Consider the following 14,448-nt stretch of genomic DNA (forward strand, 5'->3'; position numbering starts at 1 on the left):
TTAGCAAAACCCAAGAACTTCTGAAGACTCTTAACAGACGTAGGCTGAGTCCAGTCATGAATAGCCTGGACCTTGACTGGGTCCATCTCCACAGTAGAAGGAGAAAAAATAAAACCCAAAAAGGAGACCTTCTGTACTCCGAAGAGGCATTTTGAGCCCTTCACAAATAAAGAATTAGCACGCAGGACCTGAAACACCATCCTGACCTGCTTCACATGGGACTCCCAATCATCAGAAAAGACCAAAATGTCATCCAGATAAACAATCATAAATTTATCCAGATATTCTCGGAAGATGTCATGCATGAAGGACTGAAACACAGAAGGAGCATTAGAGAGTCCAAAAGGCATCACTAAGTACTCAAAATGGCCTTCGGGCGTATTAAATGCTGTTTTCCATTCATCTCCCTGCTTAATGCGCACAAGGTTATACGCACCACGGAGATCTATCTTAGTGAACCAACTGGCCCCCTTAATCCGAGAAAACAAATCAGACAATAGTGGCAAAGGATACTGAAATTTGACTGTGATTTTATTCAGAAGACGATAATCTATACAAGGTCTCAAAGAACCGTCCTTCTTGGCCACAAAAAAAAACCTGCACCAAGAGGGGAAAAGGATGGGCGAATATGTCCCTTCTCCAAAGACTCCTTTATATAACTCCGCATCGCGGCATGCTCTGGTATAGACAAATTAAAAAGTCGTCCCTTAGGGAATTTACTACCAGGAATTAAATTTATAGCACAGTCACAATCCCTATGAGGGGGCAGGGCACTGGACCTGGGCTCATCAAATACATCCTGGTAGTCAGACAAAAACTCAGGAACCTCAGAAGGAGTGGAAGAAGCAATAGACACCAACGGAGTATCGCCATGAATTCCCTGACAACCCCAACTTGACACAGACATAGCTTTCCAATCTAAAACTGGATTATGAGCCTGCAGCCATGGCAGACCCAAAACGACAACATCATGCAAATTATGCAGAACGAGAAAGCGAATCACCTCCTGATGTACGGGAGTCATGCACATGGTCATTTGCGTCCAATACTGAGGCTTATTCTCAGCCAATGGCGTAGCATCAATTCCCCTCAGAGGAATAGGAAATTCCAAAGGCTCCAGGACAAAACCACAGCGCCTGGCAAACGACAAATCCATCAGATTCAGGGCAGCACCCGAATCCACAAAAGCCATAACCGGGTAGGACGACAAAGAACAAATCAAAGTAACAGACAAATTAAATTTAGGCTGTATCATACTAATGGTGACAGGTTTAGCGATTTTTTTTAAACGTTTAGAGCATGCTGAGATAACATGAGTAGAATCACCACAGTAAAAGCACAACCCATTTTGATGTCTATGACTTTGTCGTTCAATTCTGGTCAGAGTTCGGTCACATTGCATAGACTCAGGTCTCTGTTCAGAAAATACCGCCAAAGGATGAGCAGATTTGCGCTCCCGCAAACGCCGATCAACCTGAATGGCTAAAGCCATAGAATCACTCAGACTTGTAGGGGTGGGAAACCCCACCATAACATTCTTAACGGCCTCAGAAAGACCTTCTCTGAAATTTGCAGCCAGGGCACACTCATTCCATTGAGTAAGCACCGACCATTTCCGAAATTTTTGACAATACACCTCTGCTTCATCCTGACCTTGAGAGATAGCCAGCAACGCTTTTTCTGCCTGATTCTCAAGATTAGGCTCCTCATAAAGCAGTCCAAGAGCCAGAAAAAATGCATCTACATTAAGCAATGCAGGATCTCCTGGCGCCAGAGAGAAAGCCCAATCTTGAGGGTCGCCACGCAACAAAGAGATAACAATTTTAACTTGCTGAGCGGAATCACCAGAGGAACGAGGTTTCAGAGACAGAAATAACTTACAATTATTCTTAAAATTTTGAAACCTAGATCTATCTCCAGAAAACAACTCAGGAATGGGTATCTTTGGTTCTGACACAGGGCTATGAATAACAAAATCCTGAATACTTTGCACCCGTGCAGTAAGATGATCCACACTAGAAATCAGAGTCTGAACATTCATGTCTGCAGCTGAGCTCAAAACCACCCAGAGTTCAAGGGGATGAAAGAAGCTAAACAGACTGCAGCAAAGGAAAAGCGGGAGGAAAAAAAAAAAATGTACTCAGGTCTTCTTTTATCCCACTTCTGCGATGCATGAAACACTTTTTTGGCCTGCTATACTGTTATGATCCTTAGTGGTTGAGGATCACGAATTACTCCAGCTAAGTAACAAACATAGGACAAGCTCTAGGGAGGTGGCAAACTGGACTGACCGCAAATCTGAACCTATCCAAACACACTAGAAGTAGCCGGTGAACGTGCCTAAAAATCCTAGACGTCTCGAGCCAGCCTGAGGAACTAACTACCCCTAGAGAGAAAGAAAGACCTCTCTTGCCTCCAGAGAAATAATCCCCAAAGATATAGAAGCCCCCAACAAATAATGACGGTGAGGTAAGAGGAAGGCACATACACAGGGGTGAAAACAGATTCAGCAAATGAGGCCCACTAATACTAGATAGCAGAAAATAGTAAAGGGGTCTGTGCGGTCAGTAAAAAACCCTTACAAAATATCCACACTGAGATTTCAAGAACCCCTGCACCAACTAACGGTGTGGGGGGAGAAACTCAGTCCCCTAGAGCAACCAGCAAGCGAGGAGATCACATCTTAGTAAGCTGGACAAGAAACATGATGAATGCTGATAATCAAAAAATGAATGGACAAAAACTTAGCTTGTCTTGGAGAGGCTGGGAGCAAGGTAATCACAAGGAATCTGAAGAGCACTGAATACATTGATAGCAGGCAAGGAACTGAGTATCCAGGTAAGCTAAATAGGAACCCAACCAAGGATAACGAACCAGCTGATGCAGCCAACCTGCAGAAAGACAACACTACACAGTACCGCTTGTGACCATTAGAGGGAGCCTAAAAATAGAGTTCACAACAGGTTACTAAGCGCAGGGCCGTGCTTAGTAACCCGATGTTTACCGTGGTTACCAGCGTAAAAGTAAAAAAAAAAAAACGTACATACTCACATTCCAGTGTCCTTCAGGTCCCTTGCCATCTGCTTCCCACTCTGACTGACTGCCGGCCGGAAAGTGAGAGCAGAGCACAGCGGTGACGTCACCGCTGTGATCTGCTTTCACTTTACGGCGGCACTCAGTCAGAGCGGGAAGCAGACGGCAAGGGACCTGAAGGACACCGGAATGTGAGTATGTACGTTTTTTTTTTTTTTTTACTTTTACGCTGGTAACCACGGTAAACATCGGGTTACTAAGCGCGGCCCTGCGCTTAGTGACCCGATGTTTACCTTGGTTACCCGGGACCTCGGCATAGTTGGTCGCTGGAGAGCGGTCTGTGTGACAGCTCCCCAGCGACCACACAACGACTTTCCAACGATCACGGCCAGGTCGTATCGCTGGTCGTGATCGTTGGAAAGTTGCAGAGTGTGACGGTACCCTTAGGGTGGCCATACACATTGGATTAACATCACCCAAACACACTGACCATCTGATGTGTATTTAAGGTTTAGCCAGTGCTCGCTTGTGGATAAAAGGATTTGGCATACTGAATTTCCAATCCTTTTGTTAACAAAGGATTTAGGCTATCGCAGAGATGTTGGCAAAGGCTTCCTCTGGTCTGCCCATTGAGAGCACAACCATGTTGCATGTTTATTGCATGGTAGAGTAGAATAGTTGTTGGCCACACAATCTATTCATTGTGTTTGGTCACCATTAGGTTGGCTATACACCTAACATAAGTGAACATGTGTATGGGCCCACATAGTGCTCCATACAGTACAATAGGTGCCACATAGTGCTCCATAGAGTATAATGGCCCCACATGGTGGTCCCTAAAGTATAATAGGCCCAAAATAGTTCCCCATACAGAATAAGAGGCCCCATATAGTGCTCCATACAGAATAATGGACCTCGTGTAGTGTGCCATACAGTATAATGGGCCCCACATAGTGCTCAATAGAGTATAATGGCCCCACATGGTGGTCCACACAGTATAAGTTTTGCCAAATTGCGATATTTTTAAAAATAAATGCAAGTCAAATCGAACAAATTTTACTACTATCATGAAGTTCTATATGGGATATGTTGAAGCATTCCAGAGTTATTGCTACGTAAAGTGACACTGGTCAGATTTCTAAAATATGTCCTGGTCATTAAGATCAAAATTCAAAATTAGCGAGATGTTAATGTGCTACCATTGCCTGCAACGTCTCTGGACTAGTTTCCCATCAAACAGATTTGGGACAACATTGCAAAGGGAAAAATATACATCACCAGAGCTATTTAGAATATAAGTGATAGTCTTTATTGAGCAAATATAAAAACATCATAAGGGGGAAGGGGAAAATTTAACCACAAATAAATTAAAAACGGTAAATACATCAATAGCGAGAGGAATGATGTTTAACAATAAGTATTCAGTATATCATGCATATATATCCATTCCATTATAGATACACATACAGTGCCTTGCGAAAGTATTCGGCCCTATGGAACTTTTCAACCTTTTCCCACATATCATGCTTCAAACATAAAGATACCAAATGTAATTTTTTGGTGAACAATCAACAACAAGTGGAACAAAATTGTGAAGTTGAACGAAATGTATTGCTTATTTTACATTTTTGTGGAAATTCAAAAACTGAAAAGTGGGGCATGCAATATTATTCGGCCCCTTTACTTTCAGTGCCGAAAACTCACTCCAGAAGTTCATTGTGGATCTCTGAATGATCCAATGTTGTCCTAAATGCCTAATGATGATAAATATAATCAACCTGTGTGTAATCAAGTGTCTGTATAAATGCACCTGCTCTGTGATAGTCTCAGGGTTCTGTTTGAAGCACTGAGAGCATCATGAAGACCAAGGTACACAACAGGCAGGTCCGTGATACTGTTGTGGAGAAATTTAAAGCCGGATTTCAATACAAAATGATTTCCAAAACTTTAAACATCCCAAGGAGCACTGTGCAATCGATCACATTGAAATGGAAGGAGTATCATACCACTGCAAATCTGCCAAGACCCGGCTGTCCCTCTAAACTTTATCTCAAACAAGGAGAAGACGGATCAGAGATGCAGCCAAGAGGCCCATGATCACTCTGGATGATCTGCAGAGATCTACAGCTGAGGTGGGACAGTCTGTCCATAGGACAACAATCAGTCATACACTGCACAAATCTGGCCTTTATGGAAGAGTGGCAAGAAGAAAGCCATTTCTCAAAGATATCCATAAAAAGTTATGTTTAAAGTTTGCAACAAGCCACCTGGGAGACACACCAAACATGTGGAACAAGGTGCTCTGGTCAGATGAAACCAAAATCGAACTTTTTGGCAACAATGCCAAACGATATGCTTGGCGTAAAGGCAACACAGCTCATCACCCAGAACACACCATCCCCACTGTCAAACATGGTGGTAGCAGCATCATGGTTTGGGCCTGCTTTTCTTCAGCAGGGACAGGGAAGATGGTTAAAATTGATGGGAAGATGGATGGAGCCAATTACAGGACCATTCTTGAAGAAAACCTGTTGGAGTCTGCAAAAGACCTGAGACTGGGACGGAGATTTGTCTTCCAACAAGACAATGATCCCAAACATAAAGCAAAATCTACAATGGCATGGTTCACAAATAAATGTATCCAGGTGTTAGAATGGCCAAGTCAAAGTACAGACCTCAATCCACTCGAGAATCTGTGGAAAGAGCTGAAAACTGCTGTTCACAAACGATCTCCATCAAACCTCACTGAGCTCAAGCTGTTTGCCAAGGAAGAATGGGCAAGAATTTCAGTCTCCCGATGTACAAAAGACATACCCCAAGCGACTTGCAGCTGTAATCGCAGCAAAGGGTGGCGCAAAAAATATTAAGTTAAAGGGGCCAAATAATATTGCATGCCCCACTTTTCAGTTTTTGAATTTCCACAAAAATGTAAAATAACCAATAAATTTCATTCAACTTCACAATAGTGTTCCACTTGTTGATTCTTCACCAAAAATTTACATTTGGTATCTTTATGTTTGAAGCATGATACAGTATGTGGAAAAGGTTCCAGGGGGTTGAATACTTTTGCAAGGCACTGTAAGGTGCATATAACCTGTAAATAAGGTAAGTTCTATCATAGAGTCAACAGGAAATATACATAAATTGCCTCGATGTCCCTTGTGAAAGGCATTGGCGAAACATGCGTAGGGAACATGCTCCTGGTGTGAGGTCTGTACTTACTTTAACACAATGTGTTCTCTGTATACTGCTGCATATATCTGTTATCCTTGACCAGGAATTGATAGTGCACCATTCACCATTATTATGTTGTCCTTTATGTTTGCAGCTGCTACTTATCTAAACTCATGGTCATTAAGACATACAGAGGAACCAGGAATACTCTATTACTCTATTATTTACTTGAAGCACTCAGCACTTTATATTTGTTTCCTATTGACTCTATGATAGCACTTACTGTACATTCTTTACATGGTATATTCACCTTAAAGTGGTTGCCACCATGAGGACAATCCCTTCTTGATCAAAATGTTTTGCCACCATAAATTAATAAAGCTTATACTCACCTCCAGTGCCGCTGCCATTCCTGTGGTGCCAGCAGTCGCTCTCTTCGAGGTTCTCGTGCAGGCCTCACTGTCCCCATCTTTGGACAAATCAATCATGAAAAGGAAGTCCGGGCTGCAGCTGATCCTGGACTTCCTCTTCATGCTCGATTTGTCTGAAGGTGGAGACAGTGACGCCAGTGATTGGGCACTGGCGTCACATGTCACAACACCACACGAGAGCCCCGGGGAGAGCGACTGCTGACACTGAGGGAATGGCGTGGACACAGGAGGTGAGCATAGGCTTTATTATTTTATCGGGGCCAAGTGAGGGGTTTGACATGAAGTTGTCCAAGTAGTGGATAATTTCTTTACATTTTATCCTTCACCCCTTATTTAGTTTTTATATTTGCTCAATAAAGATTATAATTTATTTTCTAATTAGCTCTGGTGAATGATGTCTCTTTTTAGGTTGTTATATTTGAATTTGATACATAACCACCTAATGTTTACAGTGTTTATTATATTTTGTGTAAAATCATTGCAAAAGGAGCTACTACCAGTGGATTTTGATGATTTGTGATCCAACGGGCATTCAGTGCTTACTAAGAACCCTATTTTATTTACCGTAATTGCACATTTGCTTTTTACTTATTTAGTTACAACAGTGTATATGATCATTTTATTTCTTTTAGGGCTTGTCTGTTTAATGGCCAATGTGAACATGTGTTTGTGCTGCATGAATACCATCTTGAACCCAAATAAATGGTTTTGTGTTTTTTCTTTGCATTTTTGCATTTTTTTGCAAGTCAGGGCATGGCCTCCCTTCCTTGAGCTTGATATTACATTTAAAAAAGCTTCCCATGGCTGCTGTTCACAGATCGGGACCCGCTCCTTTGTGTGCCCTTATACACATAGAGGTAAACTCTGACACATGGTAAGGTTTTTCATATTAGACAGCGTAGGACTGTCTCGATCAGAGTCACCTTGCCGACAGTGGAATGGCTTTTATGCTTTTTTGATCAAAAACAGTATTACTAAGAACCCTGCGTTATTTAAATGCACTTTTGCCTTTTTACTTATTTAGTTAGAGCAGGGCATATGATTATTTTGTTTCTTGTAGGTTTTGTGCATTCAGTGTTCCTCAGACCACCATTAATACCCTCACTGATAGCAGACATGATGTGTAAATGGGGCGATTTCTGCACGTGGAGTTCATACTCGATACTGAATACATTAAGATCTTTTGAAAATTTTATTTCCATTTTTCATTATTTGCACATATTTAACATGCTTATCCCCTCTGTGATTTAGCATAATTACACAGCTTTTCCTTATTGGTGTTGCAACTTCATTCTTGAGGAAAGTTTTTTTTAAAATTAATAACACAATGAGGTGCTACAATTGATAATAATAATAATATTCTTTCTTCTTCTTTTTTTATGAAGCCCTGTTGTTGGTTTAACAGCTGAGATAATATTGGGTTGTATTACTAGATTATGATTCACCTCTATACTTTTTGGACCAACATATTTTCTCCTTTATAATTAAACACTCATTCCTCTTTTCCATGACATTTCGACACCCTCATTCTGTTTGCAGTCATTTTATATGCCTAGATTTTGATATGGAGGGAAAGGGTCATAAGAGTGGAATTAAACCAATCCTTTTTAACAAACACGGATCGTGCACACATAGGGTTTACTCTGGTGTATCACAGATTGCAGCTGGCGGCCTTATCTCGCCCCATTGTTCATTGGTTCTGGCTGGAACGTATAAAAGTGCAGGAGACAGTAGTCCCCCATTCTTGACGTGAAGACAACACTGAGAATGTGCACAATGGTAAGTGGCCAATAAAAGAGTACACGTAAAGCAGGTGTATTATATGTTCTATTCTGATTAATAGGATAAAAGATTGAATTGTCCTGTAAAGTATAGGATGATAAATTATAGCGTAGTTAATATATAATGTAGTAGATGCCATATTTATGCCATCTCCGAGGCTCACCTCCCCCACTTCAATGGTAGCAAACACCAGAGGGAGCCCAAGGGTCACTTGTCTTTCACAAGCAGTAGTATGTGGCGGTCTACCTATAGAGGAAGGCCCCCATATCAATCTTTATACATGACCTCCTTTGTTCTTTGTAACTACCCAGTAATTCACAATGGTGTCTCTGTGAGATACTACTCACCAATATGGGCCACCTCAGACTACCAATACTATACTTTTGATAGTATAATATTATTTTCAGCAATTTATCCATCTTTTCTTTTCTGCTGAAGTGAACAGCCCTCATTCTCAGAAATAATGTAATTAAGAAAATCACTACTTTTCTGTCTAATTAACTTCATTTCTTTTAGCTATTAAAACAGGTTATTAGGGACTATAAAAAAAATGATAATTTTATTTTCACTTTTTCCATAGCTGATGCTCCTGGGCTTTTTGGCCGCTTTTATAAACCCATTACATGGAGATGAGGTAAGAGATTAGTAATCTTTAAATTGTTTTTGTTATACTAGTCAATGAATCTTATTGGCCAACAATTCATTGTCAGAATGGGCGTTTTATCAATATGTTGTAAAGAGACGTAAGGTGCTTTATCATAAATTCACGGTCTTCTCTAGACAAATTGTCCATTTCTTCCATTTTAAGTAGAATTAGGTAAAAGTCCTTTCTCTCTACCATGTAATCTAGTTCTACTGAAATTAAAAGACTATCCACAACCAGATAATAATGGTAGGTTGTCAGTAATACCAGGGTCACAGTTATCTCCCTCGACTCTACATATGACCTTGAAGGGTTATCCCACCAAACAAATATATATTATATATATTTTTTATATAAATGGGGCCTTCACTACTGGGATCCCAAGCTGATCACCAGAGGTCTCATACCCCCATTCTGGAAGTGTTTGAATGAAGTAGTGGTCATGCATCCTTACTGCTGCTCCATTTAATTTTCCATGAGACTGAAGCAAATAGTTGAGTGCTGTAGTTGAGTATCTCTATCAGTCCCATATGGACAGAATGGAGAAGTAGGTCACATACATGACCCCCATTTATTTATTTTATTTGTTTATATAGCAGCATTAACTCCATAGCACTTTGCAGACATCATCATCACAGTCTCAATTGGGGTTATTAATAATAATATAAATTCCTTATCAGTATGTATTGGGAGTGTGGGAGGAAACCCACAAAAACTCAGGGAGGACCTACACACTCCTTGCAGATGTTTTGCTGCAAAGCAACAGTAATAACTACTGTGCCACCGTGCTGCCCAACAACTTCATCCATTTTTCTAGAACAAGGTCTTAGGACTTCTAGTAATCGATAGAGATCCTAGCAATGGGTCCCCCAGTGATCACACATTTCTATTGATATTTTTTGTAGTTTAAACCCTTTATCAGATATAGAAAATTTTCATCCTCAATCATCAAAGACCCCTAAAGCCCAGTTGGCCATATCATTTGCCCAAGTTTGCTTGTTTCTGATTCCAGCTTTGAATCTAGGCTTTAGTTATAAACATGGAACTAAGGAAAACTCCTAACCCTAGCCAGCAGCTATTATGGAGTAGAAATGCTTAAAGGAATATTTCCATTTTCTGAAGTTATCATCTATTTGCCAGATAGGTAATAACTTGCCGATTGGTGGGGAATCTGACCGTTAGAATGGGGCTTTGAAATGTTCCATCTGAGTGAGTCCACACCATTCATTCTCTAAGGGACTCCTGAACATAGAGTACCGCAATTAACTTCTTTCAGCAGTCCCTTAGAAAACGCGTTCGGACCTCAATAGACCAGCAAGTTTTATTTTATTTACTCACTTAAATACCACCATTAATTCCACAGTGCTTTATAGCATTGTTGTCCCCATTGGGACTCACAATATAAATTCCCTATCAGTATGTTTTTGGAATGTGGGAGGAAACAAACAAAACTCCTTGCAGATGTTGTCCTTGGTGGGATTTAAATCCAGGAACCCAGCTCTGCAAGGTACCTGTATCCATCCCAAGCTGGCACCTATTCCATCAACAGGTGATAGCTTCTAAAGATAGGAGTAAACCTTTAAGGACATCAGTAAATCTAATTCAATCTTATTGCCATATGAATACCATCAGATTATTAGAGTGTAGACTTTATATTGCTCCATAAACACAAATTACTGTTGTTGATCTTACTATTAGATGTCGTAGAATGACGTGAATTGCATATAGGTCATAACTCCATGTACAAATGTGTCTTCCAGTCATTTCAATATGTGGGCACAGGATACAATGGAGAGAATGAATACCACACTGTGAACGTCAATGAGCAAGTCAAGGTGGTTGTGTTTAATGTCTTCTCCGGAAGACAGTCAGCCAACGCCGTCTTTGATTACAGCCAGGTACGTCACCTTGGTGTTAGGTTATTAGTAATACTAATAGCATCACTGTATTGCTTAAATAGGGCCAATTTCTTGAATAGTTTCCATAAGAATAGAAGAACCTAGATAATTCCTTCCAGAATATAAGTATAAGAGCTGTGTCTTGTATTGCAATTCCCCTCTATGCATTTTAATAGAGCTGAAGTGCAACACTCGGCATATTCCATGGGCATGAGTGGTCCTGTTCCTTCTGATTTCATAGAACCCTTTTACCAACCACCTTACCACTATCACTAAACTTTCTAAAATTGATTTGTTTGTTCTACTTGCCATCCATAGTATTGACAACATCATTGATTACACGTATTTCAAGGTTGCCAATGAATTGCACCAATCTCACAGCAAATGTCACCTTTTCAAGAAAAACAGGGCACTGCATAGCTATTCCTTGGAGCGGAATGAGCAGTGGATCCACTAAGATTGAATTCATTAGCATAGATAATTCCTTTACCGTTCCAATTGCCATTTCAAGTTCACATACATTTGAGGACAAGTAGTGTACATTGGTTGTGAAATTGTAATACTTGAAATAATGATAACCAATTTTTTTTTGTTTTGCTTCCAGAACATTGTTGCCTACCACATGCCCTACAAAGGAATCTGCATCTTGGCACATATGGATATCGCTACCTTTCCAGGTCTTGGACGGATAAATGAGTGGATTCACACCAGAAGGGTAAATAAACATCTAAGCTGAACATGTCTTATTTGTAAAAATACTAGATAATGGGGAAGAAGACAACTGGAAATACTCAGACTCCTTCTTAAATTTGAATGACCTGCAAAAGTTGGAGTGTGAGCCAATGAAGGTTAATGAACATTTTGTTAAATAATTTTTGCAAGCATTAAAAGTTATGAAACTTCAAATCACTTTATTAGGGGATTTGTCTTCATCCCTGTGAAAAAAATTGCATGCAATTGACTTTCAAACCACTGTTTTTTCCCAGTCTATTTGTCTACCTTCGCTTTCCATGCTGGACAGGATTATTGAACTGCAAAGTGCCTATATTTTGTTCTTGCAGAGGGTCGCTCATCAGGCTGTGTCCACCTCTACCGGAATTTGTTTCCGGATCCAAAGTTCTGGTCTCCATTGTTTTCAATGGGGTTCAGGTTCTGGTTCAAGTTCGGGTAAGTTCCGGTACCTGAACTGAACTTTGAAATAAAGTTAGGGTCAGGTACCAGAACCTGAACTTCCACATGTCCACACATCCCTAGCAAGGGCACATGAAGTTGATGTCCTGTACAGGGCTTCCACAGTCTTTAATTTAAATGATCCCTTCTTGATAGCAATACTGACAATGAAAACAAGAAGATTCACATTTCCATCTATAAAAAGGAGGATAATACGTGCATGTGGTGTGCAGTGACATAACTTGATACTTGTGAGCCCCATTGCAGAATCTCCAACAGGCCTCCTAAGTATCATGGGCATATAATAGCATTGGTCTTCTAACATGGGCCAAAAGGACTGCAGGGCCCAGGTGCAATTGAAACCCTTGGGTGTAATATAGTTACACCCCTGTGCATGCGATAATAGGCTATAGGGTCCATATCATTGTATATACATTTATTGGGAAGCTAATGACAACATTTTCTATGTTTTTGATGCTGCAGGAGAAGAAGAAGGATCTGGAGGAGCTGCGCAAACATTACTTCGTGTCTAACGAACAAGTGTACGATCTTGCCCAGTATGGAAACGCTGTAGAAAGCCTTTGCTGGGGAATTCCAACCTACTGGGCACGCGAGGATGGTAGTAAGTACACACATGGTTGAATCATTGTCGCTATGTATGTATATCTACCAAGCAGTTCACTAATCTCAAAGACTTCATGTAATTGCACTCCATTCTACCCATCAAATCTGTTCACAAATGTTCACAAAGGGGTTATCTATTTGGCAAGTTACTTGTTGGTAAAAGTAGCTCCCCAAAGTGTCCAACTGCTGGAATGTCAAGCAATAGGTTATAGTCTGTGGTGGAACCCAAGAACAAGTCTTCACTTCTGCTGCAGCACCTCCAGAGGGCGAAGGAGGCATTACATGGTGGTTACCGAGATCAGTGAAATGTTTGATATGCTGACTTCTAGACTGATATATGAATTTTGCAGTCACTCTCCATTGTGGTTAATAGGTGATCCCAAAGTGGTACCCACCTTTATTGAACTTTTATAAATCTCTTTAAAGGAAATTAGTCAGGCCAAGCCGACTGTATAAACTAAGTACATAGACATATAGCCCTTATTAAGATTGCTTATGTAGTGTTCTAATCACTGTCCCTGTTGTACAGAAACTGATGTTTAATCACGTATGCTATTTAAGGTGCACCCTTGGTGTGGCATAACAGCTTAGCACATTGCTCTGCCCACTGGTTTTGCATGTCCCAGCCTTCCTCTTTTGTGATTGACAGCACTGGCTTCTCTGCAGACAGTGCTTCTTCCAGGTAGCTATTACTGTCAATTAGTAACTGAGGAGGGAAATTTTAAAGCCACAAGGTGTAACAGAGCAGTGAGCCTCTTAGTCGCACAAAGGGTGCACCGAGCATCCTAATTAGCCTATTGATAAAACTTCGGTTTCTGCAGAATGCAGGTAGCGATTAGAGCACTACAAGAGGGATTTTCCTATATGTATACCCGCAACAAGGCTATGTGCTTCATTTATACTTTCAGTTTGGGCTGACGGACTTTATTTACTACCAAGTAGTTTATATTTTATGCTTTATCTACAAAAACATTAAAGCTAAATGATTTCTTCAATCTAAATTCAGTGAAATAAATCATGTGATATCGATCTGAATGATAAAAACACTACAAATGACTTTGTGTTCTTTTCCGCAGCTCCCAAAAAAAGTTTTGGTGCCGATGGATGTGCTGGCATTCACTTATTCTGCCTCCATGTTGGTCTCTGCGCAGGATTTCATCTGTAATCTCCAATCTGTCCAACATCTACATATAGATTGAGGCAGTTCACATTAAAATCTGCAATCACAGTGATCAACCAGTAGACTGTATGAACTTCTACAGTTACAGACCAATAATAAAAAGAAAATAAATAATAATAATTGTGTTTTATATATGTATATGTCATGGCGATTTTGTGTGCACAGCTCCACCGGGTGTTTAGCTGATATGACAGCTGACACCTGAATATTTTTATGAAAAAAAAAAAAAAACACGTTTGGTATCACCGCATCCGCAACAAACTGACTTATCAAACTGCCCCACTAGTTTACCTCTTTGGTGAACACTGTAAAAAATAAAAATAAAACCAGGTCAAAAAATGATGCTTTATAATCATACCGGAGAACAAAAAGTGGAATAAAACGTGATAAAAAAATGAATGTAAATAAAAATGGTATCTCTGAAAATGTCCTGTCCTACAAAAAACAAGCCACCTTACAGCGCCATCAGCTGAAAAAAAAAAAAGTTATAGCTCTCAGAATAAGGTGATGCAA

The 14,448-nt window shown here is 40.3% G+C and overlaps 1 protein-coding gene across 1 annotated transcript; it reads left to right on the top strand.

The window, feature by feature from the left end:
- Positions 1-8,278: 8,278 nt before the first annotated feature.
- On the top strand, positions 8,279-14,066 carry LOC143773393 (gastrokine-3-like). The gene is made up of 6 exons (XM_077260856.1): positions 8,279-8,417; positions 9,001-9,054; positions 10,824-10,961; positions 11,566-11,676; positions 12,615-12,753; positions 13,832-14,066. Exons 1-6 carry the CDS (start codon positions 8,406-8,408, stop codon positions 13,918-13,920), a joined length of 543 nt encoding a protein of 180 aa, XP_077116971.1. The 5' UTR covers positions 8,279-8,405; the 3' UTR covers positions 13,921-14,066.
- The last annotated feature ends 382 nt before the right edge of the window (positions 14,067-14,448 follow it).

Source organism: Ranitomeya variabilis, chromosome 5 (assembly GCF_051348905.1).
Source record: "Ranitomeya variabilis isolate aRanVar5 chromosome 5, aRanVar5.hap1, whole genome shotgun sequence".
In the NCBI taxonomy this organism is placed as follows: Eukaryota; Metazoa; Chordata; class Amphibia; order Anura; family Dendrobatidae; genus Ranitomeya; species Ranitomeya variabilis.

Excerpts from the sequence above, each read along its gene's own strand:
- LOC143773393 (XM_077260856.1), top strand. Across the intron at positions 10,962-11,565 it reads CCGTCTTTGATTACAGCCAG|AACATTGTTGCCTACCACAT; the intron begins GTACGTCACCTT and ends TTTTGCTTCCAG. Across the intron at positions 12,754-13,831 it reads CTGGGCACGCGAGGATGGTA|CTCCCAAAAAAAGTTTTGGT; the intron begins GTAAGTACACAC and ends TCTTTTCCGCAG.